This window comes from Schistocerca serialis, chromosome 7, assembly GCF_023864345.2.
Source record: "Schistocerca serialis cubense isolate TAMUIC-IGC-003099 chromosome 7, iqSchSeri2.2, whole genome shotgun sequence".
NCBI classification, from domain to species: Eukaryota; Metazoa; Arthropoda; class Insecta; order Orthoptera; family Acrididae; genus Schistocerca; species Schistocerca serialis.
This window is the reverse complement of record NC_064644.1, coordinates 268,604,341-268,622,327: the sequence shown is the minus strand read 5'-3', so window position 1 is coordinate 268,622,327 and position 17,987 is coordinate 268,604,341. Positions and strand designations below refer to the sequence as shown.

The 17,987-nt window shown below is 39.4% G+C and overlaps 1 protein-coding gene and 1 non-coding gene across 2 annotated transcripts in view; one reads left to right on the top strand and one right to left on the bottom strand.

Annotated features, from left to right (window-relative positions):
• LOC126412662 (putative helicase MOV-10) overlaps positions 1-17,987 on the bottom strand; it is a 431,824-nt gene that overhangs the window by 37,645 nt on the left and 376,192 nt on the right. Inside the window, exons 17-18 of the mRNA XM_050082364.1 lie at positions 14,149-14,272; positions 13,730-13,906 (exon numbers count right to left, since the gene is read on the bottom strand). Of these exons, the coding sequence (XP_049938321.1) occupies positions 13,730-13,906; positions 14,149-14,272 (301 nt within the window). The remainder of the gene's footprint in view (positions 1-13,729; positions 13,907-14,148; positions 14,273-17,987) is intronic.
• On the top strand, positions 3,053-3,127 carry Trnas-cga (transfer RNA serine (anticodon CGA)). The gene has a single exon. It is a non-coding gene; the product is annotated as a tRNA-Ser (tRNA).

The following is a 17,987-nucleotide window of genomic DNA, read 5'->3' as shown; positions in this document are numbered from 1 at the left end:
TGCGAGGGAGGAGGGTAGTGGAGCTATGGGGTCCAAACACCAAACTAATGAATTTACATCTACATGATTACTGTGTAATGAATATAATAGAGGGAAACATTCCACGTGGGAAAAATATATCTAAAAAGAAAGATGATGAAACTTACCAAACAAAAGCGCTGGCAGGTCGATAGACACACAAACAAACACAAACATACACACAAAATTCTAGCTTTCGCAACCAATGGTTGCCTCGTCAGGAAAGAGGGAAGGAGAAGGAAAGACAAAAGGATATGGGTTTTAAGGGAGAGGGTAAGGAGTCATTCCAATCCCGGGAGCGGAAAGACTTACCTTAGGGGGAAAAAAGGACAGGTATACACTCGCACACACACACATATCCATCCACACATACACAGACACAAGCAGACATTTGTAAAGGCCTTTACAAATGTCTGCTTGTGTCTGTGTATGTGTGGATGGATATGTGTGTGTGTGCGAGTGTATACCTGTCCTTTTTTCCCCCTAAGGTAAGTCTTTCCGCTCCCGGGATTGGAATGACTCCTTACCCTCTCCCTTAAAACCCATATCCTTTTGTCTTTCCTTCTCCTTCCCTCTTTCCTGACGAGGCAACCATTGGTTGCGAAAGCTAGAATTTTGTGTGTATGTTTGTGTTTGTTTGTGTGTCTATCGACCTGCCAGCGCTTTTGTTTGGTAAGTTTCATCATCTTTCTTTTTAGATATGATTACTGTGTAATTTACACTTGAGTGTTTGGCACAGAGTTCATAGAAGTACTTTCAGACCCATTCCACTCTCAAAAAGCACGTGGGAAAAATGTACACAATAATCTCTCTGTGCAGTCTCTGATTTCTCTTATTATGATGTTTCCACATAAGTAGGTAGGAATCAACAAACAAAATATTTTGACATTCTGCGGAATAGTTGGTGACTGAAATTTCATGAAAAGATCTCACCACTATGAGCAATGCCTTTGTTGTAATGACTGCCACCACAACTCACCAATCATGACACACTCTTCACTATTTTATGGTAACACAAGACGAGCTCCCCACTTCTGAACTTTTTTGATATCCTCTGTCAGTCTACCCAGTAAGAATACTATACTATGCAGCACTACTCTAAGAGAGGATACACAAGCCTAGTATAGGTAAGCTCTTCAACAGATTTGTTGAGTCTTCTACATGCTTTGCCAATACAACATAGCCTTTGGTTCGCCTTCCCTACAACATGTTCTATGTGATGATAGCTAATTTTGTTGTTCTTTGAGGTATATGGAAGACACAATATGTTCCAAAAACCTACTACAAACTAATGTCAATGATATTCTAACTAACACAAACTAGATATACTGTTTCAGAAAACACAGTGAACATATGATCAAAGACAACAATCAAAGATGTTTATTATCATTTGCAAACTCGTTTGTAATGAATCACTAGCATCCATCAACAGTCAATTGCTGCTGCAGACATATGATAGACCCTTATTAATATTCATGAAAATGAAGTTAGACTGTTTGCGGAAATGTTTGTTCATGTCATATCTCCAAAGCATTGTATAAAAAGTTTGTACTACAGTTAAAGTTTTTAATTTATGTGGTTTTAATATGATTAACACTGTCAAAAGTTTTCTACAAGTTGTATTGTGTGACTGAGGAACATAATGCTATTACATCACATGAATTATAAAATTTCATTTCAGATTTATTAATGGAATAATATTCATCATCCACAGCTACAAACTGACCACTTTTACAAAGACCAGCTTTGCAGCTGTCCTCTGCAGGACAAACAGTCATGAATTTAGCCGTGGAGGTTTTTAAACTTTGCCTACCATGTACTTATGGGTTGTATGCATAGAGCTCTGTAATACGCATTTACCAATTACGACTGCAATAGAGTCAGTATATTCTATGGATGGGCTGTGGCAGTTTACCCCCAAGTTATCTCGTAAGATCTCTTGCTATTGAATAAGCTCAATGACCAGATATGAACACCCCCTCATTCATTCATTCTGTCAGTTTGGCATTGATCTGTATGTAGAAATCCATAAAATGACAAAAGCCATTTAGTAGATGGCATGAGCAGATTCATATTTGTTGCTGCCTTCAGTGGCATGTGTTTTGCCTGTGGTGTTTGATGGCAGTATGAGGTAATAGGTGGGTGCATTAGAATAGTTGCAGAGGTAATAACTTAGGCATAGGGATGGTAGTCTGAGAACATTATTTCATTCAATTTAATATTTATCTCTGGCTTCAAAGACAAAGATTCTGAGAGTACGTAGAGGAGCATAGGGAGTCCAGAATGAGGTTTTCACTCTGCAGCAGAGTGTGCGCTGATACGAAACTTCCTGGCAGATTAAAACTGTGTGCAGGACCGAGACTCGAACTCGGGACCTCGTCTCCTAGCTTCCAAACTTTTACAGAAGCTCTCCTGCGAACCTTGCAGAGCTAGCACTCCTGAAAGAAAGTATATTGCGGAGACATGGCATAGCCACAGCCTTGGGGATGTTTCCATAATGAGATTTTCACTCTGCAGCGGAGTGTGCACTGATATGAAACTTCCTGGCAGATTAAAACTGTGTGCCGGACTGAGACTCGAACTCAGGTCCTTTGCATTTCGTGGGCAAGTGCTCTACCAACTGAGCTACCCAAGCACAACTCACACCCCGTCCTCACAGCTTTACTTCTGCCAGTACCTCACCTCCTACCTTCCAAACTTTTTCAGAAGCTGTGAGGACGGGGCGTGAGTCGTGCTTGGGTAGCTCAGTTGGTAGAGCACTTGCCCGCAAAACGCAAAGATCCCGAGTTTGAGTCTCGGCCCGGCACACAGTTTTAATCTGCCAGGAAGTTCCATATCAGCGCACACTCCACTGTAGAGTGAAAATCTCATTCTGGAAACATCCCCAAGACTGTGGCTAAGCCATGTCTCCGCAATATCCTTTCTTTCAGGAGTGCTAGTTCTGTAAGTTTCGCAGGAGAGCTTCTGTAAAAGTTTGGAAGGTAGGAGGCGAGGTACTGGCAGAAGTAAAGCTGTGAGGACGGGGTGTGAGTTGTGCTTGGGTAGCTCAGTTGGTAGAGCATTTGCCCGCGAAAGGCAAAGGTCCCGAGTTCGAGTCTCGGTCCGGCACATAGTTTTAATCTGCCAGGAAGTTTCATATTAGCCCACACTCCACTGCAGAGTCAAAATCTCATTCTGGAAACATCCCCAAGGCTGTGGCTAAGCCATGTCTCCACAATATCCTTTCTTTCAGGAGTGCTAGTTCTGCAAGTTTCGCAGGAGAGCTTCTGTAAAAGTTTGGAAGGTAGGAGGCGAAGTACTGGCAGAAGTAAAGCTGTGAGGACGGGGCATGAGTCGTGCTTGGGTAGCTCAGCTGGTAGAGCACTTGCCCGCGAAAAGCAAAGGTCCCGAGTTCGAGTCTCGGTCTGGCACACAGTTTTAATCTGCCAGGAAGTTACAACGAGCATAGGGAGTGTTGGTCAGTGAACGCAATGTATAGATTAAGGAAAAGTTAAATAAGGACAAAGTAATGATCCATTAAGAATGTACGAAGGGACTGATGGAAAGATAGGTTGCAGCTTCATATGAGAACTTTCAGTATGACATCTTTAGGGACAGTTCCAAGAGCTAAGCTTGGCAAATGGAATGAAATCCATCACTAAGCTCATGATCTCCTTCTTCAGAGCTAACATGAAAACATACACTTCCCCCTCCCCATATCAACAGCATCAACCCATCTACTCACGTGGCTGCATTGTCCCACCAGGTCACCAGTGTTGCAGTCTCACTGGGTGAGAGGTTTTATCACATAGAATGGAAGGGAGGAACAGGGAGGAGGTCAGTTTAAAGGAGAGGAGAAGGTAAATGGGTGGGGATGACAGCCAGGGTGCAAAAGGAAACAAAATAAGAACATGGCACAAGTGAACCCACCCTGGTCCAGGCAGGATAGGCTGGGTGCAGCACACAAGGAAAAGAGGAGGAACTGATTTGATGATTGAGGTACAACAGAGGGAGAGGGAGACAACAAGAGAACAGTGGTGATGCAGATAAATAAAATTAGAGTGGGATAGAAAGAGGGTACAGTGGAGACTCGCAGAGATTGGGCTAGAAGGGTGCAGGACCAAGGAGAACTACTCTCACACACATAATTAACAGAAGCTAGTATTGCAGAAGCGAAGTGAGTGTGTGTGTGTGTGTGTGTGTGTGTGTGTGTGTGTGTGTGTGTGTGTGTGTGTGTAAGGGGGTGAGGGTTGGAGGGAGAAGATCCAAATGGCATGGAGTTTTTTAGCAGCTACTGGTGCAATACATGTGTTCAGGGGCATGTTCTGCCATTCAGTAGTAGATTTTGCTCTTGGCCACAGTTTGGCAGTGATCATTCATTCAGGTGGACAGCTGGTTTGGTGTTCACATCCATATGAAAGACTATATTTACTGTGCAGCTGGTATATGACACTGCTATTTTCACAGGTGGACTAGACAGGACTAGAATAGGATATGTTTTGAGGGTGCATAAAATAAGTCTTACACACATATTTTTCACAAGGATACAACCCATGTGTGAAGGGGTTGAAGATCAGTGTTGCATAAGATGGACAGGGATAGTGCACTGATTTTGTGGTACCCATCCTTATGCCTCAACTAGCCTGAATCATTTGCCACTTCCAAACGATGGCTCAGCAGCAGAGCATGATGCTCAGCAAAAGTTTCTTGACTGTAATGGCTGCTTCTCAGCCCATGCCAACTTGTCCCCCCCCCCCTCCCCAATACAGTTATTCCCAGGCCATTGCTCCCTCTTTAGTTGTCATCAACCCTATCTGTTTTTCTAACCCTCTCTTGTTGACACAGCCCCCATTCCAGAAAAATGTCTCTTTACTTGAAGGAAGGACACTGTCATAAGGGTTAGCAATCATTTTCATCATTTTTTTCATCTGCAAATAGAGTTAAGTTGTAAAGCATGCTCTTGAACAATGTGTTGGACATCCAAGGGCAGGCAGTTTATCTATGTCCATTCACGTTTATGCTGGTCCTCCCTATATAAAGCAACTTTTAGTAAATTTGTGTCAGTTAGTTAACATCTCCACTTTTGTAACTGCCACCACATTCACATCAAACACCTGCAGCCTTAGTAACTTTGGTAAATGTATCTCCTCTAACACCAAACGTCTCAATACTGTTATGGTCGTATGACTTTCAGTTCATATTTCTGCGATGCATACAAGGAACCGTATCGATTTCTGGCATCAGTGTGCCTTTACGCAAAGAAAAATTGTTCGGTTGTCAGAGATGCCAGGCATGGATAGCAGTTTTAAGCATGTGGCGGGTGAGCCTGTGACGACTGGTGGACTGGAAGACAGAGGGCAGAGTAAGCTGTGTAGTGGAAGCTGGACACTTGCTAATTGTGGACTGCAAGCACCGGAAGTGCCACGGCATCGTTTGAGTGATGGATCAGTGGCCCAGAGATTGCTTTTTAGTTGGATGGTGGGGTACACATTACATCAGGATTAGTGCCTCACACTTCTACTGATTTCCATGGGTGTTGGCATTCAGTCTGGAATTTAAAATGGGTTATTTTCCTTGGCTGGAACTGTAATTTGTCCATCTATGATTGACTCTGGTCACATACAGGTTCAGTCTGTAAACTGAACTGTTTATGGTTAGCAAGTCTCCAGAGAATTTTTCCTATTTCTTCTGGGACACATAATATTGGATGTTGCACCAAAGATTGAGCTGTGTTTATCATTGACCGTGTGTCACGAAATTGTACCATGGCAATGTTCTGCAAATTTGCTTGTATGTGTGGCTAATCAGATGCCTTTCTGATGTAGACTTTCCAAGGTGGGTAAATCATGTTGACTTGTGTGCCTGATATTCTAGAGAAGTGATGGTAGCTTCAGGGAAGTTTGTGATTGTGGATATATGTTCTAAGGTTCCACTGGCCGAAATTTGCAAGTAAGGGAGTTAATTAATTTCTGTGATTACAAAGCTGTCAATCAATCCCATCAATTGTTCCAAATTACCTAATGTTCAAGAGGCAGGGTGAATGTTGGTTAAGGCTGATAGTGATAATTTGTCATTTACAGAGTTTGTCCTTAGCATGGGACTGTAGTTAAGTGAGCCATGTACTGATGTATCTGACACTGATGAAGAGTGATTTGTGTGTGGCTGCATTAGCACATGTTATGTTTCAGCGCATTTTAATTAAAGTTGGTTACTGGTTCTTCAGTAACTACCATAATGTTGGTATTCTCATAACCGGAGTGGTTGAACAGGTGCTAACTCAATCATTTGTCAGTATCGCTATGGCCAGTTATGTTAATGTGAAAAAATTTCTGAACTTAAGCTTATTTGATTTAGAAAGAATACCTTGCATGATTTTAAATTTTTAAAGTTATTGTTGTTAATGTTTAAAGTAAAAGGAAAATTGGGCAATCTAGAACTTCAGTGATTATTCTAAATTCCTTGGATCATTGTAACTTTTTAGGGGTGTTGGTTCCAATGTTAAAGAGAAGGGAAATTTTGGGTAACTCAGAATTTCAGTAATTACCTTTAAATATTTTGAAATATTTTACATTCTAAAAAATTTGCATGATTTTAGTGTTTTCAGGATTATTATTTTTTTTAAGAAAAAGGAAGTATGAATTTTTTTGTATGCCTGTGTATGCTTGGGTAAATTAAGTAAACCAATAAATGTTTGGCTACTGTGCTCAGCTGTGTACCACACCAGAACCATTGTGTTCTAGCTTGTCTATCTCCAAAGGTTACCTTTCTCTTTTGAATCTTTAAGAGAAGGTATCAATACTTATACAATAATTTCTCCCAGCATCTCCTTTCTTAAAGCTTTCTGGCTCTCTCCTTCTCACTCCATTGTGGATACACACTCACGCCTTGAATGCTTCAAAAATTGCTATGCCTGGGAAGTAACAATTGCAAGTTGAACATTTAAATGATATTATCCCTCTCTTCTATCATTATCAAACATTCCACAGCTTTGTTCTGTACCCTTCTTGAGCTTAACAATGTTTTTTTCAAAGACTTTGACATTTTCAGGCAACCATACATACCCTAAAGTTCCTATCCCTGCAACCATCCCTACTCCACAACTGGATTCAAGCTCTCACCCATTACCAAATGTTACTGCTGGACCATCACTGGAAAAATCTACAACATCAAAGGAAGGGCCACATGTGAAACTAATCATGCTTCATTTCAGTTGGCATGTGCCCACTTCAAAGCTTTTAAAGAGAAAACCATCACCAAATTTGCATTTATCATGAATGGACATAGACAAACTGTCAGGTATCCAATTTACGAGGATGATCAATAGCATAACTTATGAAAGCAGAGCACTTGCTACAACACACTTCTCACTCCATCCCTTCTGCTCAGAACCAGTTTCCCCAAAACAGTCTCTCCAACATATCCTCTAACTGGTCATTCACTCAAGTCAGCTGGTTAAGAAAATATAAAGATGACTTAATAATGAATTACATTCACACACACCATATTTTCAGAAACACAGACTATCAAAACCTTTTTTTTCCATGATAATTACAAGAGATATCTTTTGGCAGCTCCACAGGTGTTTCACCTTTATCTTCATCAAAAAATCAGCTTGCTACTTGTCAGTGCTGATCAACCTGAGGCTGAACTCAACTGGATTAATTAGCTCACAATTATAGTGGCGCCTCATGTCAATGTGTTCCATTCAAGCATGATGCACGCGATTGTGACACTGTGCAAGGTCACCTCTGTTATCACAGAACACACTTACATGTTTTTCACTGTATGACAGTTCGCAGACCACTCCTTGAAGGCATATTACTTATCATGTTACAGTTGACAGGGACATGTATCTGTCTTCTGTCATTGATAGATCACCTCTTTGTTGCAGTTTTGAATTCCAGGAAACTGCTACCTCAGCTAACTTAAAAATGCAGCATATCCTCAATCCAGATCTGAAGTATAATCAGCTTTGCAGAAGGCTTCAGTTTTGGTTCTCCTACTTTTTCAGAAAGTTAGTACTATATTTATGGTGTCTTTGATGAATATCATAATTCGTTATTTCCCACATGTTTTTTTTTTATAATTAGAGTTAAATCTACTTACATACCCCACAGTACATGCAATTTACAGCCTTGTGACTTGAGCCAACTATAGGAGCAAACCAACAGCATGCTGATAAGGAATGCAATTTAACACAAGCTCTTCCTCGTCTGCCAGTTTTTCTTTACATTTTTGTAGATCTGGAGGGATGCTTTCTGAAGTATGGTACATGCAGTGGCATATACTGACTGATCATTTTATACCTTTATTTCAAACAACTATGAGGTATAACATTACAAGCACACAGAATAGTGCCAAGAGTATAAAGCCAAAGTATTTCTGTAAAAGTTATTACACACTGTCTTTGGGCTGTTGTTTGTTTATCGATCTGTGTCACTACATCAGCCTCCTCCTCTTTATTTAAAATTTGGAGCCCTGTGTGTGTTAGAGAACTGGTGTTTTAGGGTTTGTCCAGCTCTTGTAGTCTTTGGTGCCTCTTCCAGAGGGTGGGTGCGATGGGGGAAGGAAGGGGGTTCATGCTGATGACAGTCAACCCAGGTGTGATCACCAGCACTGCACTGGTCTGGGGCAGTTGGTTGTGCAGTAGGACGTACTGGCATAATGTCCTTCGTCACTTCTATCTCCAAGTGTGCCAGCATCAATTGTTCCATAGAAACCATTTTGTCTTTCCCATTGTGTTGAAGTTTGAAAGCATGTAGTCCTCAGTGTACGACCTTGTATGTCAGTGGTAAACTGGAAAATGAAGTCCACCTGTCTGGTCAGTTGGGGTGAGCCATTGAGTGATCCTTTTTTGAACAGTGCTGTGTTTGGAGTGTGGGGCATGAAGATGCAGTGGATAGTCAGAATGGCCACAAAAATGGTAGGAAAAATTCAAGCAACAGAAGCAAGTAGGGTGTTCAACATTCTGTGTTGGATTCAATTATGTGGTGATAATGCTTACCCTAGACGTCTGTCTCATTTTTTGTGTTTCCTGAGGCAGTCAAACTCTTCTTCTACCCTATCTGTAGTTTGTAAGTGGATCAGAAACATTACATCTTCGACTATTGTATGATTTTGTACAGCAGGATACTTTATTACAGGAATAATTTAGAAAAGGTTTCTCCAGTGTTATCTGTATAGATTATGTCATGAGAGTGATAAGTAATGGAATCATAAGAGGATGGAAGAAAAGGCAATAATAAAAAAAAAACAAAAAAAAAAAAAAACAGCTGTAGTATTTGGTAAAAACCTATGAGATACTGTGTTTATTCTAGTTTTGTGAAATGTGATGAAAGTAAGCTGGTGTCATGGTTAAAGAATTTGTGCCAAACAAAGAGGTCAGGAAAATAGAAGATGAAAGGTGTCAGCATATGTGGAGGAGAAGATGCAGATTATCTGAAAACTATAATTAACATTTAAAGGAATCAGCTCATGTGCAAAATTAGTATAATTTGGTGCATCAGCAGAAGCAATATGTAGGAAAAGCCATCTCGAATACTAGGTCTTAATATTAATTGTGATATAATAGAAGTGTTTGTGTTCAGTGCAATCAGTATATGGAGATAACTATCTACCTATAGAAGTGTGTCATGGTACAGCCTCTTCTAACATTAAAGGGAATAAAGCTTTAAATGCAGTTGCCTGGAGTAATGAGTGTGGAAAGAATAAGCAAGATTTGTATGTAAATCACCCTTGAGGCTAGAATCTCAAGAAATTTGATGGAATACAGTGAAATAATACTTTTCCTAAGTGATAATTTTTATCTGATCAGTAATGAGAGTTAAGTTTGCCTTAGCATAAGGAACTGTTACTGTGGGCTGTTTGTCAGTAGAATCAATTTTGCATTGGATAAGCAGGGCACATGTTTACTTATTAGATAATGAAGCAATAATGAAATAATAAAACAATGAATAATGTTAGTAGTATAGTATAACTGTTACAACATTCGTCATCCATATCATATGTGTCATGGCCAGTATATCTGCCAGCTGTCTTGCTTCTTCAGTTCTGGTCATAAGCTGTTTGATGTAATCAACTTAACATCATGAGGCTGAAATCAAATCAAAGTCTCCATTTTTATTTCAGCCCCTCCATCAGAGACAAGGGAAAATAGTGTGAAACTTGTAGAGACTTCATTTGATTAGCGGTATGCAAATTTTACGATAGGAAATCTAACAATATCTTGTTAACATGTTCCATGATTAATTTGTCTCTGAGTGGTAGACAGCTATCATCCAGTGTATTAAGATGCACTTTGAAATTACTTCTGACATGAGTCTTGAATGAAATACTTCCCCTTTATGGGAGATCCTTACATGTAGTGATCCAAGTTTCAAAATCATCTTCTACTAGAAACCTGGTGATTTCTGGTCTTTATCAGTCAGTACTACTTTGGTGACAGCATAGCAGGTGAGATAGTCAGTGCACATAACAAACCACTACCCACTCATTCCCATCTGTTGACTTGAGAAAACTGACCAAAACGTTAATTCTAGTCCAGTGTAATGGAGCTAATGCAGGAGATGTTGGTACCAGATGTCATGGAGGTAATTCAGACATGTACTTTCATCACTAGGTTTCCCTACAGTGGCTTACATATTGTCTAACACATCGGCAGAGACCAGACCAACGACACGTACTTCTGATTCTAACAGCATTCTCTGCAGATGCCAAATGACCTAGTGTTGGAGTGCCATGAAAAATACTTCAGAATGGCCAGATCTAAATGAGCTGAGATGATGAGCAATCACTTGTGTTCCATTAGATTGAAAGTAACTTTCGCCTAGTGTACTATCTGCTAAGCTGAATTCTTTCTTCTCTAAGTCTTCCACAGTCTTCATTAAAGCTGGATCTTCTGTTTGTTAAGCTGCAATGTTTGTCCGTGCTGCAGTAACTGGTATGTGCTGTTCCTACAGAGGATTCAAAAAGAGGCAGTCACCATCCATGAGTTAGTGCTTTTTTGAGTACTACTGTGACAGAATATACCTGAAGCTTCAATGCCCATCCTGGGATCATCCAAATGTATTCTTTAGGTTGTCAGGCAGCATAAAGAATGATGGTCAGATGCAACTATCAATGGTCTGCCACATAAATATTGCTGGAACTTCCTAATTTTGCAAGGTTTTCTTTCTCATCCACAGAGAGAGTCTTCTCAGAGTCAGAGGGTTCTCTGTAACCATAAGCAATTACTCTTTTAGTGCCTTCCTGGATTTGCACTGATTCCACAGTCACTAGCATCAGTGTGGAAGTCTCTGTTTTGGCATTGTTGTTAACAAATGTCTGGTGAAAACACTGCCTTCTTAAGGACACACAAACCTCATTTTTGATCATCATCCCAAGAAAATTTGGCATCTCCCTGACGTAATTCTTATAGTGGCCATGCCTCTCATCTGAAATCCTTTATTTAGTGTCTGTAGAGACAGCACAGAATTCCATAACTAATATACCAAAGGTCTGAAAAATTTGTTAGGGCTCTTACTTTTTATGGACCAAATTTAAATCCATTTCTGTTAACTAGGTGCCCCAAAATGTTTATTTCTTGTTTGGCAATGCCATACTTCCTCAAATTCAGGTTCAAGGAATGTTGCACCAGAGACATTGCTATTGGTTGGTCTCCTCAGGCAGTAATTATCGATTGAATGTTACATTGCAATGCACTTCCCTGGGAAGTGGTAAGAAATCCACTGCAGTAGACAACATTCCCTTAGATTTATAAAGATCCTTGGGAGAGTGAGCCAGGACAAAACTATTCAGTTTGGTATGCAAGATACATAAGACAGGAAAAATGCCATCAGAATTCAAGAATAATGTAATAACTTCAAGCTAGGTGCTGACAGATGTGAATATTACTGAAATATAAATTTAATAAGTCATATTTGCAAAATACTGACTTGAAATATTTACAGCAGAATGAAAAACTGGTAGAAACTGACCTCAGAGAAGATCAGTTTGGTTCTGAAGGTAGCAGGGATAAAACACAGGAAGCAAAATGTTATTTACAAGTTGTAGAGGAACCAGACTACAGTTCTAAGAGTTTAATGACTTGAAAGGGAAGCCATAGTTGAGAAGGGAGTGAAAAAGGTTTGTAGCCTATCCACAATATTATTCAATCTTTACACTGAGCAACCAAGGAGAAATTTAGAATGGGAATTAAAGTTCTGAGAGAAGAAATAAAAGCTTTGTGATTTGCTGATGACACTGCAATACTGTCATAGATGGCTAAGGACTTGGAAGAGCAGTTGAACACAATGGACTGTGTCTTGAAAAGAGGTTTTAAGATGACCGTCAACAAAAGTAAAAGAAAGGTAATGGAACGCAGCTGGAGTAAATCAGATGATGTAGAGAGAATTAGATAGAATAGTATACACTAAAATTAGTAAATTAGTTTAGCAATTTAGGCAATAAAATACCTGATAAAGGCTGAAGTAGAGAGGATACAAAATGCAGACTGGCAATAGCAAGAAAAAACTTTTCTAAAAAGAAGATGAATTTGTTAACATCTAATATCAACTTAAGTGTTAGTATGTCTTTTCTGAAGGTATCCGCCTGGAGTGTAACCTTGTACAGATGTTAAACATGAATGTCAAGCATTTCAGACATGAGGAGAATAGAAGCTTCTGAAACATGGTGCTAAAGGAGGTTGCTGAAATATTAGGTGGGTAGATCTATTAAGTATGAGGAGGTACTAAATCCAATCATCGAAAAAAATGAATTTGTTACACAATTTGATGGATAAAGGGATCTGTTGATAGGATGCATCCAGAGGTATCAAGGAATAGTCAATTTGGTAATGGTATGAAGTGTGTGGGGTAAAAACTGTAAAAAGAGACCAAGGAATGGAGGAATTGACACAGTAGTCAGGTTCAGATGGATGTAGACTGCGGCAGTTATTAAGAGATGAGAAGGGCTGCACTTAACAGACTAGCATGGAAATCTGCATCAAATGAGTCTTCAGACTGAAGACAATAACACCAACAGACTACAGCTGTCATGGTGCCTTTAATTTTTATTATAGGCCACATGTAAGCCCCAATGCATGTCACCTACAGGATAATACTGCCCCCAAGGGTTACGTCTGTTGTGTGGTGCACGATTCAAGCAGAGGTTCACCTACAGGACTTGCATCTGCACATCTTGATGATCTTATGCCTACTGCAATCGTAATTGATCATCTCACTGGTTCAACATGAGATCTGCTGCAGAGCCCCACACTCAACAGTGTGGTCTGCAACACTAGTGCCTGCAGCAGCACAGTACTCTGTTGTCAGATCTGCCACATATTGCTATCCTACTTTACAGGGTGGGCAAGCGTCTGACCTCCATGTTCAACACCTCACTGCCTCCTTATGGTTTCGCCATCCTTCACCCACTTCCCATTGATTTTCATAACACAGCAGACAGTCAAAAAGGTTTGCTGTTCCTGAGATGCTTTCTCCTACGTGATAGGCCATAACAATCTGCTTTTCATCAAAGTTGCTTATGTCAGTGGATTTCTCCATTTGTGGCCTGTATCATTGCTAGAATGATTCCCCATTTGCCTCTGCTCTGCTTATATACTTTCCTTTCCATTTCGTGTGCACACAAGATCACTAGATGGGATTCAATATTGCCTTGGGCAGTGGTCATGATATTTTAGTTTATAAGTGAATGGCTGCTACTAAATGCCAATAAAATAAAATTAATAACAAACCTTTGGATTTTTCAGGAACCCAAGATGATGCTTATAGTCATCATCTAGCAGCTCTACACTAGAGCGTACTGTAGATATGATAATAATAAGCCTCTCCTGTCCTTGAAATTCTTCAACTGATCCAACAGTTGTCCTTTGCCAATTCTTCTTTCGCAGCAACTCCCGAAATTTGTGTACCTGCAGCACACATAGTTAATACAACATATAATCCATAAAATGAATTTCTTATGTATACATGCAAAGATTGTACCTATTCCAGAGCTTTTTTGTAAGAATAAACATGGGACTAAGTTTTATAGAAGTGAACCTTTGTTAAAAGGGTAAAATTTTAGCAGAAGTAATAATAATAACATGTGTTTCAAGATAGTATAAAAATGACACTCATTGCATAGCTGAATAACAAACAACTATAAGTTTACCTGTAGCCTATATGGTGTTATAATCCCTATATCTCTTTCCTGAACTTTGTAGCCACTCAGGCGTTCTTCAAACAGAGCTTCCACATATTTCATAACGACATTAATCTCTTGCCGATTAAAATAACTGAAAAGTGAAAAATGGTATAAGCAACATATATACTGTGTGCCAAACTGATGCAGTACAAACATGATTAATCCAAACACTTAAATTTCAAATAATATGAAAATTAATTCAAAAGAAAGAAAGAAAAAATTACATTTTGGAAATAGGCTCCACATCAAATTGGGAATTCCTCAACAATAAGTAAAGAATAATTCATAAATCAGTGTCTTCACTGTACAATCATCTTCTACTCTCCAGCAGTTGTGAGAAGTGAGGCACTTAAGAACTACATTGGCCAAACTATCTTTAATATTAGATGTGACAAAAGTATCTTTGATATCTCACACTTCATATATAAATGAAAAACCCACCATTGAACTATTTTTTGTGATCCTCTACGCAGATCACACACGCCTTGAGCCTGAACTCAAGAGAATGTCACCAGCATTATCTCCACCAAGGTGATACTCTAATCAGAGTAAGTTAGCTACAGTCTGTTTAAAATTATTTGATTGTTGCCACTTCACATGTTGGAGGTGTCTCCCTCTAATCAGAGTGCTCAATGGCACAACCGAATTGTTTGCCACTGCCAAACTGCCAAAACAAGCGGTCTTCCAGTTTCTTATCTGGCTTTTTTTCTTGTTGTGTTTGGATCACAAATCCTGGGTCCGGCCTTTAATTTTGCATTTCATTACACATCATGTAGACTGGCAATGGCAAGGAAAGCGTTTCTGAAGAAGAGAAATTTGTGAACATTGACTATTGATTTAAGTGTTAGGAAGTTGTTTCTGAAAGTATTTGTATGGGGTGTTGCCATGTATGGAAGTGAAACGTGGACGATATATAGTTTAGACAAGAAGAGAATAGAAGCTTTCGAAATGTGGTGCTACAGAAGAATGCTGAAAATTAGATGGGTAGATCAAATAACTAATGAGGAGGTATTGGATAGAATTGGGGAGAAGAGGAGTTTGTGGCACAACTTGACTAGAAGAAGGGATCGGTTGGTAGGACATGTTCTGAGGCATCAAGGGATCGCCAATTTAGTACTGGAGGGCAGTGTGAAGGGCAAAAATCATAGAGGGAGACCAAGAGATGAGTACACTAAGCAGATTCAGAAGGATGTAGGCTGCAATAGGTACTGGGAGATGAAGAAGCTTGCACAGGATAGAGTAGCATGGAGAGCTGCATCAAACCAGTCTCAGGACTGAAGACCACAACAACAATACACATCATAAACACAACCAAAACAAAACCCACTAAATGATGGCAATGCAATAACACACATTTTGTACACATTATTAGCCAAAGACTATTGGATTCTTTTGCACAAGATGCAATTTGGCTTCACATATTCAGTTATTATAATCACAGGGACTGACTTACTATAGGTTAACCTCATATGGCATGGCATGAAACTGAAGTTTTTGAAGGCAGCAAATGATCATTGGAGCTGATCATATAGATATGTAAATCTAACAATATATTCTGTAGATCTTCTGCAGTGCAGTGTTAAAGCTTTGGGTTGAGAAACATAAGTCATAGCTTTGAATGCCACAAAGTGATGATTTTTTTTTTTTATTTTTAAATCTTTATCAAAATGACTCCAATTATTATTATTTTCAATTAATTGGTTTCCATGTAACTTTTTTATTTTTAAGCTTTTGTCACATCTTTTTAATCATCATATTTTTCTTCCTATCATTTTTTTTTCATTTGGAATCTATCTGCATCAGCTTGTTTGGAAAAAGCAACATGTTACAGTTCACTTTTAGCACCGGACCTGTTTTTTTTCTGTCTGGAGTCTGATTGTACTGGTCATCTTTAATTGCCATTTGCAAAGAGAGCATAATTAATAGTTCTGCTGCAGGTTGCTGACTGCCCTTTTCTTGGACATATTTCGCAAAAACAGATTGTGATTAGGCTAGGACACGAGTGGAAATTCAGGACTACAAAATGCATTATCTGCCGCAGTTCAGTTGTTGGTCATTTAAAATCGCTGTGGACAGATCACCTTGCGTTTCCGCCACCCCTGATGGCAGCAGCATCCAACATTTCTCCATGTTGCATTAATAGTATTTCACTACTTGTGAAGTGATCATCCATGTTTACGTGTCACCTTTAACTGAGTGGTATCCAATGTTGTAACACTCTGGTGCCAAGTGATAGACGTCAACTCTCAAGTAGTTTTAAACAGAGTACGGTTAGTCAATCAATGAAATAGGATATTCTAAATTCTCAGGTTTTTGAATTGATAAGTACATGATTTGAAAGTCACATGTTACAGATCTTCTTACAAATCTAAACACTGTGAGTTTTGCATTATGGATAACATCAGATTTTGGAGATGAAAATGTCAAGAGGTTGACTTCCTTTTTTGTGTTTTCATTCACAAATGGCTTATGGCATCATATTCTGGAGTAACTCTTCAATGAGAAAAAAGTATCTGTTGCACAGGAGCATGCAATAAGGATTATGTGTGATATCAAGAGGGTGAGGGTGAGGAGGAGGAAGAGGAACAGGAGTTGTCAGAGATGAATTTCAAACAACTGCTTCTTCTCCTTTTTCAATAAGCACTTTGTTTACATACTATAATTCAATGACTTCATACTCTTTTATTTCTTCAGTTGTCTCTTCATATAAGTTTGAGGACTGACAGCTTGGAGGCACCTTCTTTTACAATCATTATCATCTTTCATCAAGGGGCAGGAAGCAGAATACTTTCAGATTTGGCACTGCAGCCAAGTTACTCACTTACGACTTACCACTGATATTGTAGATTTTCTTGAAGTTAGTATATGAAGGATTCCTTTTACAGAGGTGACAAGCAATCATATCTACTGTGAGTTGTTTCAACAGGTGCGAATGACATCATGTGATCATAATATTCTGGTTAATTTTTTATGTTGGGTACTACATGCTTCTGTCTGAGCCACATAAGCAATTTCAAATTTTAATCCACATTAAATTTCATCACTAAGAGGTATTCAGCTGTCACTATGATCTTGTAGCATCATAATGTTGGCCCTGTCCCTCCCAGTTACGTCTTGAGCAGAACTGTGTGTAACTTTTGTCCTGCATTTCCAAGCCTTTTCCCCAATACTGGAGCAAGCGTGTTCTATTAGGTTAATGAATGGTCAAATGTGAAATGTGTGTTTCCAGATATGTTGCAACTTTAGTTCTGAAATTTACAATAAAACGCTATTTACATATATGCACACACACACACCACACACACACACACACACACACACACACACACACACACACACACCTGTTTTTTACAGTTCAGTCTATGAAATGGGTTGAGGATATGTAGCATCTCCTCTTTTGAGTGTCAGTATTACATTTCTGCATACCTACTATGCCCTAATTAACTGTTATACGCATTCCATTCTCCACAGTTTCTGTCCTTTGCTGCTGCTTTTACCAACATAGGTATTCCTGGTTATCTTATTATTACTAGTAAATACTGAATCATCATCATCATCATCAGCCAATTCAGTCATTAAAGGATGTGGCCTCTTTGAGTCATGGATTCAGGTAGGCTTTCAGCAGTCTTCTCCAAGTGGGATGGTCTTGGGTTACAGCGATCTTCTTGATGTCTTTGTCCCATCTGTCTGGTGGTCTTCCTCTAGGCCTCCGGTGCTCTCTCGGACTCCACTCCAGTACTAGCTTCGTCCATCTGTTGTCTTTTCTTCTTGCGATGTGGCCAGCCCACTGCCATTTCACGGAACCT